General features: G+C 32.0%; 1 protein-coding gene across 4 annotated transcripts in view; it reads right to left on the bottom strand.

The window, feature by feature from the left end:
• LOC139486504 (beta-alanine-activating enzyme-like) overlaps window positions 1-13,147 on the bottom strand; it is a 54,102-nt gene that overhangs the window by 19,262 nt on the left and 21,693 nt on the right. For all 4 annotated transcript variants that reach the window (XM_071271404.1, XM_071271405.1, XM_071271406.1 and 1 more), the window contains 7 exons: window positions 10,925-11,042; window positions 10,245-10,471; window positions 8,563-8,752; window positions 6,684-6,907; window positions 2,684-2,793; window positions 1,572-1,756; window positions 882-1,092 (listed from right to left, as the gene is read on the bottom strand). In XM_071271404.1, coding sequence (XP_071127505.1) covers window positions 882-1,092; window positions 1,572-1,756; window positions 2,684-2,793; window positions 6,684-6,907; window positions 8,563-8,752; window positions 10,245-10,471; window positions 10,925-11,042 — 1,265 coding nt within the window. The remainder of the gene's footprint in view (window positions 1-881; window positions 1,093-1,571; window positions 1,757-2,683; window positions 2,794-6,683; window positions 6,908-8,562; window positions 8,753-10,244; window positions 10,472-10,924; window positions 11,043-13,147) is intronic.

The raw sequence follows: 13,147 nt of genomic DNA, 5'->3' as shown, positions 1-13,147 counted from the left end.
GTTCTATGTAAGAATCAGGCAAGAAGAATATCGAATCATGACAGAAAAAATAACTTACAAATCTAACCATCCTATCTTAAATAAGTTAACATTACCCATTATCCTGAGTTAAAAAAATATGTCTTTCCTGTCTGTGTGTCTGGTAATTCTAGAAATCTCCTGATAACTTTTGGTTAGAGTGATAGCAAATAACTGAGTCAACACCCCTTAAGGATGTTCCATTGTCATGTTTTGGAATTTTTGTCAGATTTTTTAAATCCTCTGGTTTTATGCATTTGAATGCCTTAAAAAAAATGCCCATTGACCCCCATTTTTCTCTTTATAAATCTTTTACATGTATACTTATAAGCCATTTGTAAAAGTCTTATAAAATCTATTTCTTTTATAATAGTTTTTGAGAACTTTAACTTGTTAATGATAAAGCTATGAAAAATCAAGAGAGAATATTTTCCCGTCATTGAAATACCAGAACAGGAGAAAAGGAAACAAGTGTTTTATTCATATAACATTTTGCACATACCAACTATATAATTTATCACTCTCTTTGTCTTTATTAGCATCTTTAATGTAAATGTGTAGGTGGTACTTGCATCTGCTCAATATTTTCCAATTACAAATCTTTAATTTACAGAAAATCTGATTTGTAGTTTCTAAGAAACATGTGCAGGAAATTTCATAAAAGACTGACAGACAGGTCTAAAACTGAATACGTTGCTCCAGTACAGTATAATGAATACACTAGTGTACAACATACTACATGAAAACATTAAAAATAGGGGAAATAAAAACACTTATAAATAAAAACGGAATAAATCGTTAAATCTGAAATGCAAATATGGCTTCTGCTTTAAAAAAAACATATAACAGTAATATCCTATTACCATGGTTAGTCATTGGAATATTATCTGTTTTTACAACGTTATCCAGCCAGCAATGAGAAGGCAGGCAGTGTTCTATTTGAGCTCTCACTTCAGAGACTAAGTCACCAAATGACCTTGTTGCATTGTCTGACCTTTCTACAACTACAGCTACTAAAATGCTATCTTTATATAGGATCTTACAAGTCTTTATTCTTTTTGCCCTACATACAACCTGTGAAAAAAAGAATAAATTTTGAATTAGACATTTAATATGTTATGTTATTGTTGGAGCTGAAAGGTGACCAGCATTATTTAACTTTTTTGTTATTTGGTCTCTGGTGTAAATTTGTTTTATTGACAATCATCCCACACCTTGCTATTTTTAGGAGACATTATTTACAAACAAAAACCTCTTGCCAAATTTCATTATACTTTAAAATTACTATGCACTTTGGACAAAACATATAAAGGTTATACATTACACTACCAACAGTTGTCATTTATTATTATGATATCCATTTATGTAACAGAGTATAAAAAATGTCTTGTAAGACCAGTTTGAAAATTTGGATTAGAGATTTATTACAGGCCAAAACAGATTTACCAAGCAAATTATCAAATCTGAATTCTGTGTACTGAATATTGACTCAAATGCATCTAAAATATTTAAGTATTGAGGCATTGCTTTTGCATGAATATAAGACTATTAACCTTCTCAATCTCTTTTAAATCTATCCTTTTCCCATGCCTTTTGATCTGGTTATCTGTTCTCCCAATATATAGAATTTGACCTTGACTATTAATATTGACAAGGTCACCAGTAGGTCTCAATACTTTTCCTTGTACGGCCTGTACTGGGTCTTCGTGGTTAAGGAAACAAACTCTATTCAAACTTCCTGAAAACAGAAAATTGAAAGTGTTCTTTGAGTAACTAAATTGTTTGCTCTATCAAAATTGATTCTTTTTTTAAAATCTGTGATTTTTAAAACTTAAAAAAATGGTTTGAAGTCATTTGTAAAATTCAGAAATCTTATAATTTTTTTATGTTAAATTAGATCTTGCAATGTGTATACTGCTTTTCACTTTTAACTTCTATTTACTTTGCTTATGGATGTACCTTACACTACAGGGAGATAACTCTGTAAAATGAGCTAAACGTTTAAATCACATTGTGTTAAGGGCATATTAAGCTTCTCAATGATCCAAATTAGTGTTTGTCAAACTACTATATAACCAGTGTAATTTTTCTGATAAAACAGTTGGTTCAAATTTTTTTAAATTTTCATATTTTTGTCAAATGGTCAAAGAAAATACTTTGTCAAAATTTTATGAAAATTAAACAAGCCAAATTGATTTTAGGGTAGGTGTTGGGTATAGGTACCACCTTAATAATTCAAAATTGGTTGTTGGGTGGTTCATGGTCACATCCAGTACTCTGGCTATATCATGTGCAGTTAAACCTGTTTAAACTGAACCTCATCTGAACTGAAGATTTTGTTCGGTTTTGGCCAATGTTGGATTTTATCAGGTTCACAACGTAAACAGTTTGTATGACGATGCTTAAGAACATGTTCGGTTTATAGAGGTTTATCAGTTTATGCAGGATTGGGTTAAGCCAGGTTTCACTGTATATCATATATATAGTGACTTCAAGATTTTACTAGAGGAAGCCAGAGCAACCGTTGTAAACCACTGTCCTTCTGCAGTAAAAAAGATATAATTAGTCAATTTTTAAAGTCAGAGTCAACTCCATGAGAACTCACAGCCTAAGTGTGCCTGGCTTGTGATAGCTGAAAATTAACTACTTTTCTAATTTTGCATACCTATGAACAGATATCCTTGTCCATTTTTCATAACCTTGCCATTATCATCTTTCACTATGTATTCTGTATCAATCATTGGTTTTCCAATTGGAACATCTTCTTTTACTTCCCTACAAGAAAATACTATTTTGAGTGAAAACAAAAAAATTATTAGTTACCGTAGCATTTAATATTATCAGACTATTACATGGCATTTTTCATATCGCATGTATTATCAGCCCTAGGTTCAATATCAGCTCAAGAGCTGCATGGCTCATGGGCTGATAGTGTATGTGTCTGTCCCAAGTCAGGAGCCTGTAATTCAGTGGTTGTTGTTCGTTTATGTGTTACATATTTGTTTTTCGTTCATTTTTTTATTTAAATAAGGCCGTTAGTTTTCTTGTTTGAATTGTTTTACATTGTCATATCAGGGCCTTTTATAGCTGACTATGCGGTATGGGCTTTGCTCATTGTTGAAGGCCATATGATGACCTATAGTTGTTAATGTCTTTGTCATCTTGGTCTATTGTTGACAGTCGTCTCATTGGCAATCATACCATATCTTCTTTTTTATATTTTTAGTATCAAAATAATTGTTTTTACACTACTTTTTTGCATTGAGATGTATTTTTCGGAATTTGCTGAAAGGTATGTGATAACAGTAGAAGCATGTAATAAACTTTTTATATCAGCCCGCTAAGCACCAATTCAAAAAATATGGAATTTACTTTAATTTAATGTTATTATCATACAGTAAAATTTATATGTTATTTAGTCTATGTATATGATAAATATATATATAAGAACAGACTGACAAGTTAAATAATGGTTGCTTTAAAATGTTTATATTTCTATGTATACAGTGAAACAAGTTATAGTGATATTAAGTGTTTCATATTCTGTTGATGTCAAGCAGAGCTTAGAAACAGACACGAAACAAAAATGTGTCCATAGTACACTGAAACCCCACTCGCACTATCATTTTCAATGTTCAGTGGACCTTGAAATTGGGGTCAAAACTTTAATTTGGCATTCAAAGTAGAAAGATCATACCGTAAGGAACATGTGTACTAGGTTTCATGTTGATTGGACTTCAACTTCATAAAAAAAACTACCTTGACCAAAAACTTGAACCTTAAGCATGACAGACGGACAAATGGATGAAAGAACGTACAGACTAGAAAACATAATGCCCCTCTACTATCGTAGGTGGGGCATAAACAATCAAATTTGAATGAAATAAACATAATTTAATCTTAATTTTTATAAATTTAACACCACAAAAAAATAATCAGGATATGTTTCGTTACAAGTTTTGTAAACATTCTGACATCTCTACAAATTCTTGACCCTTTACCATGTTTACAAAAAAATGTTTTAAGATAATACTTTTTTAACAAAAATAAAGTTTTTACTGCAATTTTACAACAAAATTATGGTCCTAACAACTCTTTTTCAGAACATTCTTGATAGTGAAAATATTTATGACTGCAAAGTATTAATTATTATGACTGCAAAGTATTAATTATAAGTGTTTACTCTTATCTTGTTCACGAAAAACTATTTTCAATTACAGCTTTCTAACCAATCACGTAAGCTTCTCAATAATGCCATTACTATGTACTGTGGATTCATTTATTTTCGTGGGTACCAATTTTCGTGGATTGAGGAAAACTTACATGTTCGTGGATATTTGATTTCGTGGTTTTGCCGAAGTCTGCATACAAGCCATGAGAAAATTTGTCATTCGTTGAACATTTAATTTCGTGGTTCAACTGTTCCCACGAAATCCACGAAAATTGGTATCCAACGAATAATAATGAATCCACAGTATAATATCTCTAATGCAAAGTGTTCACCATGTTCCACTGTTCCAATTTGGCATCAGCACCAACAAAGAAAGATTGATCACAAGTAATAATTGATACATGTCAAGGAAAACAATTGACCCATTGCTGGATTGTATTCAGAGAATGTCTATTCGTAGTGACAGATTTGATCTCTTCCTGAAATATTATTAAATGCGGATGGCTATTTGTCTTGGTTTTAATGCTTGGACTGATGTTAAGACATACTTAATATTTGCATTGTCATCTGCTTCAACCCATCTTTGTTATCATTTTGTTGACTTGTGTATATATACCATGTACAGGGAGAGTTGCACAATTGACTAGTTTTACCAGATTAACATATACATGTTTTTTTCTGGCAAGACAATTGACAGAGTGCTATCCATAAAACAGTTTTACTAGATGTAAGTATGAAACGCATTGCTATTTTTGGTTAGTGCTAGCATATTTCGTAATCTTTGCTAATGTTACTTGTTACTATGTCATAGCAATAGTACGACCAGCTGTGCTGGCACCTTATATATTGGTCAAAGTATCAGAGGATAAAATAGAAATGCAAACATTTCGAACCATTTGGGTAAGACGAATTATCCAAGTTAGACGGAAAAATGCTGAAATAAGTCAATGTTTGTCCTACGTATGTGTATGATTCTCTAGTCGTAGTTGTTGGCAATATTGTCAATGGCTTGTGTTGTAAAACCACCAGCGTTCGCGACAGGTTATACATATCCAATATTGAATAGATGGAATCTTCTAGTTCCGTCACTGAAGATAAATGAATAATTGGATCATACATAAACAACCATTGTAAACTGTACATTTTGTCATTTAGTTCCTCCTTAACTGGTCCTGGATCCAGCTGTAAAAGGGTCATATACATTAAGAGATGGTTCTTGTCGAGTTGATTGTAGTATATATAGAAGACTAAACCAGAAAGTAACTGTGAAATGGATAGCATAGTAGTTGTCTCAAGGGAATAATTTGAATGCATCTGAATATTTGCCAAAAAGATAAACAAGTCATGTTTTAATGACAGTGGGAAAAGACTTTGCGAAATAGTGAAATGTTTTCCTAAATTACAATTCTTTAGCCTCAGCTGAACTCCAGTTGTTTTTAATATTGTTCATTTCTGCAGTTGTAAAACCATTAGCATTCGTGAAACGATCAACATATTCAGTACTGAATAGATGGAATCTGCTAGTACTGTACAGTCACTTTAGATAAATGAATAGTTGGATCATACTAGTATATAAACGACATCATGCCTACATCATATCTTTTTGAACTATCTGTATGTGCAGCTTATTCATGTATCGTAGTCATACAAATATGTTGCAGTGGTCCAGTTTAATTGCATCACCAAAATAATATTTGACTTGAAGAAGTAACTGCCTTACTAATAGCATGTCCTGAGGTCATGCCAATCATCATATTACTGCAATTGTGTTAAGAATATAACTATGTCATCTTCCACCTAATCATAAAGAAGCGGTTTGAGTCGAGAAGTTTTCATTCTAGTTAAGATATTGGTAAAACGCCAGTATCTACAGGCTATATTTCTGCAAGAAGGGTACCGCAGTTACGATTTTCTATAATTTCTTCACAAATCTTTTAAGATTGAGAGAGTCAATGATGCTTTGCTTAAGTATAAAAATCTGGCGTGTAGCAAAGGACACTTAGTGTTAATGTATATGTGTTGATTTTGATATTATATGGTGGCCATCTTGGAAAAAGTTGCCATTTTGAAATTTTAACTTTGTACCAATAATCCAGGACTACTCACATCCCGAATTTCAACATGTATAAGTGATATTTGCTGATTTTGATTTTTCATGGCGGCCATCTTGGAAAAAGCCGCCATATTGAAATTGCAAGATGTATTCATAGTCTTTACTTTTTGAAACACCTCTCACTACTGTCACGCCAAATTTGGACCTGAAACTGACCTTATATAAGTTATATATTCAGATTTTGATATTTTATGGCGGCCATCTTGGAAAAAGCCGCCATATTGAAATTGCAAGGTGGGTCCATAGCTAATATGTTTTGAAATACCCAGAACTACTACCATGCAAAATTTGGTGCTTTTATCATCAAACCCACAATTTTTTCACCAATCAGCCGGACTAAAACAAATTATTGAAGTTACAAGTACATGCAAATCAAAATACCTAAAATCTGATTCTGTCACCTCATAGATAGAGGACCAACAGGATACTTCAGTGATACCATATAAGTTGTAGAATTTAGTCCTGTTTCCAGGAGCTCTCCAATGTCGAAGGTAAGAAAGTGGTGGAAATTGTTCTCCTCCCAAACCAATAACTCTTAATGGTGAATATTCAGAGAGAAGTGAGGTTTGAAGATCTCTGAATCTGCTAAGTAAGGTTGGTGTACACTGTAAATAGAAAGTGAAATGTTGTAAAAATAATATGTTGTTTATTTCCCTCTTAAAATACCCTTCTTTTACTACAAATTATTTCCTGACTAAATCTTTATAACATAAAGGAACCATACGTTTATTCTCTTTTTGTCACAGAATTTTACATGTCCAGCTAGTAAAGAATATTTTTAATGTTTCTTGACTTTGTGTCTTTCTTCTATATAGATATACAGTAAAGGGGAATACTGTCAGTTTCACAATTCTAGGATATGGAAAGTCAGTGTGATTAAACATTGCTACATAGATGCCAACCCCCTTTTGACACAATCAGTAACAATCTATCAAATTTTCTGTAATTTTGAAAAGTTTTCAGTAATCATTCTACCATAAAAATTACTGATGAGCATGTATGGTTTTTGCTCATTGTTGAAGATCATGCAGTGACCTAGCTATAAATGCTGAATACCATTCCATTTGGACTCTGTTAGATAGCTGACTTTAGGTCAAGGAACAGTAAATGGGCTATGTCGCAGATTTTGCTAAAATTTTGCATAGAACCTTGGCTCGTTGAACTACAACTGAAAATCAAAAAAATAATACATTTATCTCTTTTATTATCTGAAATATTGCAGATTGATTTCTTTTAATATAGGTGAATATTTGTATAGAAAGCACATAAAATCTTCTAAAATTTGTCTTAAAATCGCCAAATCTCTAATTCTACTCCATAGATTTTTCTTAAAAAACTATATATTGTTGACACATAAATTTCTGTTTTAATGATATAAAATAATCATAGGGTCACCAACTTCGTTTTTTGTCTAATAATCAATTTGTTACCTTGTTGGTAGTGCAAAACGTCAAAAATCAACGTTTTACGGACTGCAACGCGGTAACGTTACGATTATTTCGACGTTTTGTTGGATTTTTCACAAAGAACGCAACTTTGAATGATGTATACTGTAAAAACGAAGTCGGTGACCCTATCTTTATTTTGCATCATTATAAGGGAAATTTATGTATCAACAACATATAGTTTAAAAAAAAAAATCTATGGAGTAGAATTAGAGATTTGGCGATTTTAAGACAAATTTGAAGGTTTTTCGCCGATTTTATGTGCTTTCTATACAAATGTTCACCCATTTTGTAAGAATTCAATCAGTAATATTTTAAATGATAATTGAGATCAATGCATTATTTTTCGATTTTCAGTTGAAGTTCATCGGGCCAGAGTTGTATGCCAAATTTTACTGAAATCTGTGACATAGCCCATTTACTGTAACTTGACCTTAATGGCAATTATACCTACATCTAGTTATTATTATACTTTAAATTTTAATAGCATCATTTATATTGAGTATTACATTACTAATTTCTGAATTAACACAAATTAATTAAAAGAACCTCAGTAAAAATACTATGGATTCATTTATTTTTGTTGGTGCAATTGTACCAATTTTTTGTGGATCTAGGAATTTTTTTTATTCTCGTGGATACTCGATTTCATCATGTTCATAGTTTTGCCAAAGTCTGCTTACATTGCTACAGAAAATTTGTAATTAGTTGGACATTGGATTTTTCCCAGGTAATCACAAAATCCAAAAAAAATTAGTATCCAATGAATAATAATGAATCTACAGTAAAATTGAAATGCAACACACAAAACAAACCTGCATAACACTGACATGATATTTTGTCAGTAACCATAGTAACTTATTTGGCACAGCTTTCATAGCATCTGATGTCATCAGTAAACATGATCCACTACTCAAGGTCACAAATATGTCTACAATACTTGGGTCAAAGGTTAAAGGTGATGACAAAAATACAACGTCTTCTTGGCTGATTCTAAAAGAACTCCTGAAATGAATGACAACCATTATTTTAAGTTTGCCGTTTTTTATATATAATTATAAACCGTTTTGTTTCTTTTAACTTTTTAAAAATTTCTTAATGTTTTTTTAACAAGTAATGTTGTATAAGTGAATGTATAGTCTGCTGTGGTCTGATAAATTCCTGTTCAACTTATCTAAACATTATGCCAATGTGTGGCTGAAACCTGGTATGGATGTGATTGTATATACGGTAGCCATAACTTTAGTCTAAGACTATATATGTAGTCCTACAGGCGCAGGATTTTCTCGCTGTGTTGAAGACCCAATGGTGGCTTTCAGCTGTTTTCTGCTCTTTGGTCGGGTTGCTGTTTTCATTCTATTCTTAAATTAAATTTGAATGCTTTAGTTTTTTTATTTGATTGTCTTGTTTAAGTTATGTCTCAATGACCTTAAGTTAACATCTCTTTATATTGAAGAACAACAATGATTGTTAATTGTTCGCTTAATAAAAAGCAGCAAATATTTCTTGTATTTTAATTTTCAAGACAAATATACACAAAATTCCTGGAAGCTCAGATGTGTATACGTAATACCTGAGAAAATTGTGACAGCATTTTAAAGAATGGATGAACAGAAACAAACTGTATCCCTGTCCTTCAAATAATTCTTCAGAGGTAGGGTAAAAAAAGGTTAGGGAGAGAATGATTGACAGATTGTAAGTACCACTTTAGTTACCAGTCTTAGGAAAAATATGTGTGCTTCAAGATCTGTTTGACAACTTCTAGACCTATTCTAAATATGTGTGCATCAAGATCTGTTTGAGAACTTTTAGACCTATTCCATAACATATTTATCCATGAATGGGGTAGAGCAGGAGGGACTTCCAAAATTCCACAATTATCAGTACACTTCCTTTATCTACTGTAAAATTTGGAAATTATATATATTATGTGTATCTATCGTGGAAATTTATTGAAAAAAATGGTCAACAATGCAAAATAAATTATTGTGATTTTGGGAAAATCTGCATACAGATATTTGTATCCTATATCATAATGGTAGTTCCTATTATTGCTATACTCACAGAGTAGCATGATTTGCATTTAAAACAAGAATGTGTCCCCAGTACACGAATGCCCCACTCGCACTATCATTTTCCATGTTAAGTGGACCGTGAAATTGGGGTAAACCCTCTTATTTGGCATTAAAATTAAAAAGATCATATCATAGGGAACATGTATACTAAGTTTGAAGTCGATTGGACTTCACCTTCATCAAAAACTACCTTGACCAAAAACTTTAACCTGAAGCTGGACAGACGGACGGACGGACGGACGGACGGACGAACGGATGCACAGACCAGAAAACATAATGCCCCTCTACTATCGTAGGTGGGGCATAAAAACTCACAATATATCGATCTGAATTTACAATAATGATTGCATAAATGACCCATATTAAAAACTAAATCTTCCTTCCTTACCCTCCCATATTTATTAAATGGAATAGTCCCTTACCTTTGATATAAAATATTAGGAACAATACAACTGTGAGGTACTTTGACAATCTTTGGTGTACCAGTGGTACCAGATGTTGTGATGCAGTATGCCAGGTATGTTCTCTCTGTCTTCGGAAGTTGTGGTCTGTTTAGCTTTACTAATACAATGTCAAGATCTTGTAATATATCACTATGGATAATCTCAGTATTGTATTGAACATGTTGAAAGAGAAGCAGTTCTAAAGCCTAAAAAGTTGTATGGAATACTCGTGAAATAAAAATTATAAACAAACTAGAAAATGCTAACTTGTTTCTATGAATGAAGATTCTTCATTCATTTAATTCCATGCATGATAAATTTCAATCTAATTAAAAACCTATCTCTCGAAAATTGGACCGATGATTAGATAAAATATATTAACAAGTGAGGCAAAACAAATCATTCCTAACATACTAGATTTTTTGTTGTTGTTTTTGTTGTTAGACCATGTACACCTAGATCTAGAAAAAGTCAACAAATTGTGTATACTGAAGAAAGCGTGAATATTTACTTCATTTATTTCATTTTAACTTGACAAAAGGTTCAGACAAATAGCATTCCACTAAATCATATTAAAGTTAAGCTTTTGGTATTTACTGAAATCAAAATTATTTTTTTTTAAATTGTTTTATACAGTGTAGTACAATGAATCTACTTACTTTCAAATTAGAAGACTGAATAAACAGAATATTGACTTTCAGTTGTTCTAACACATTCTGTAAAAACCCTATGCTACTCGCAGTGAAATTCAGGAAGGCATTGCCACTCTTCAAAACTCTACAGTACAAAAGATTATCAAACGTTACTACAACATAACCTTAAATATATCTTTATCCATTATATATTATCAAACGTTACTACAACATAATCTTAAATATATCTTATCCATTATATATTCACAATCATGCTTCCTAGTATCAAATGGTCTTGTGATCATTTCAGGGCTTAAAGATGACTATACGGTATGGGCTTTGCTCATTGTTGAAGGCCGTACGGTGACCTATAGTTGTTTATTTCTGTGTCATTTTGGTCTCTTGTGGAGAGTTGTCTCATTGGAAATCATACCACATCTTCTTTTTTATATGTGGTTAAGCATGCTAGCTTTGAGAGTGAACAGTTGTGGGTTATAGTTAACAATAAGTTATGGGGTTTTCTCATTGTAAAAGGCATTTGTCTTTTTGTCCATCTGATGAGTTAAGCCTTTTTCAACTGATTTTTATAGTTTGTTCTTATGTTGCATGTGTTGTACTGTTATACCACTGTTAGGGGAGGGTTGGCATCCACTAACATGTTTATCCTGGCCACATTATGTATGTATATACATGTGCCTGTCTCATGTCAGGAGCCTGTAATTTAGTGGTTGTCGTTTGTTATTTTTCATTAATTTTTTTACATAAATAAGTCCGTTAGTTTTCTAGTTTGAATTGTTTTACATTGTCATTTCGGGGCCTTTTATAGCTGACCATGTGGTATGGGCTTTACTCATTGTTAATGGCCATACAGTGACCTATAATTGTTAATTTCTGTGTCATTTTGGCCTCTTGTGGAGAGTTGTCTCATTGCAATTGGCAATAATACCACATCTTCTTTTTTATATTGTCAATAATTGCTTAAATCCAATTCATTTGAGAGATAAATAGATATAGTCATTGAAACATAGCTCCCATTGATAAAGAGGAGATAAATATATTGCATTTCCATTTCAATCTTATTTGCATGGTCCACGGTATTCAGACTTATTTAAGTTAAATTGTGTTCACATGGTCCGTTGTATTAAAGGGAAACTTCGCAAAAAAATCAAAAATTGATATTATGTCCATTCTGTATAAAAATGCTCAAATTTATAGATATTAAAGTTTTATTCCGCTAAATAAGAGATCACCATTGATTTTAAATTTTGAGTATCAGTTCTCTACTCTCCGCCATCTTGTCACCTTCTCCGATGAAAAATCACGATATGTCAATAAACCACAAAGGAACAAAACTACAGTAAACGATGTAGTCGTAATTGCGTGTCGATATCTTGTCAATCGTACGGTTGTTTTATCTGACTGACTAACTTGATACGGAAAATGGTCTTATATTTTTAAATAACCATATAGTCTGTTATTTTTAAACTGATAATATTGTAATTAGTTAAAAAGTCAAAGTTCAAATCATAAAATGATAAATAAGTGTTCCGTGGAAATTGTTTTCGAAAATCTAATTCGTTCATAATTCTTTCAAGTAATAAACTTTATTTAAATAAATTCGGATCTTCCCTCATCTTATCACCAGCATGGCTAAAGGTATTACTCCCAAAGGTATTGGAAGGGGTGTAAGGTGACACGTCCAGGTATTCAATCGATTTCCTGTCCGGCGGGCTTGCAAGTTCATGCATCGTTTCACTTCTGTAGGTATTGATCAGTGTACACGACCGTTACTTATAACTTTCCATTTTGAACTATCAGGTGCATGTATAATATACATTTTTGTCTTGCGTGTCCGAAAGTGATATAATATACTAGTCATTACTGAACTCATACGCTTGTTTATAAATAACATTTCTGGTGTAAAGAATATTATTTATAAAAAAAAAAAAATACAAAAAAAAATAATTGAAGAAATACAAATCTATTTACTTATTTTTCCAAGGGTTAATTTGGGAAAATGTAATATATACTCGTTGTCAATAGTTTAGGACAGATTGGAACATACCAGAATTATTGATCTAAAAAAATGTGCGCACTTGTCGACGATTCGTGTATACATACGCCTGGTAGAAAGTTACGGAACTATAGTCAGTAGCGCTATTTAAAATATGTATACATGTATACATTGAACATAAGAAAGAAACATACATTTTGTGTAAATTGTGGTAAAAGTTTTGTAAATAGACTAGT

Source organism: Mytilus edulis, chromosome 8 (assembly GCF_963676685.1).
Source record: "Mytilus edulis chromosome 8, xbMytEdul2.2, whole genome shotgun sequence".
NCBI lineage: Eukaryota > Metazoa > Mollusca > Bivalvia > Mytilida > Mytilidae > Mytilus > Mytilus edulis.
The sequence above is the reverse complement of the archived record's forward strand: the minus strand, read 5'-3'. Positions and strand labels throughout refer to the sequence as shown.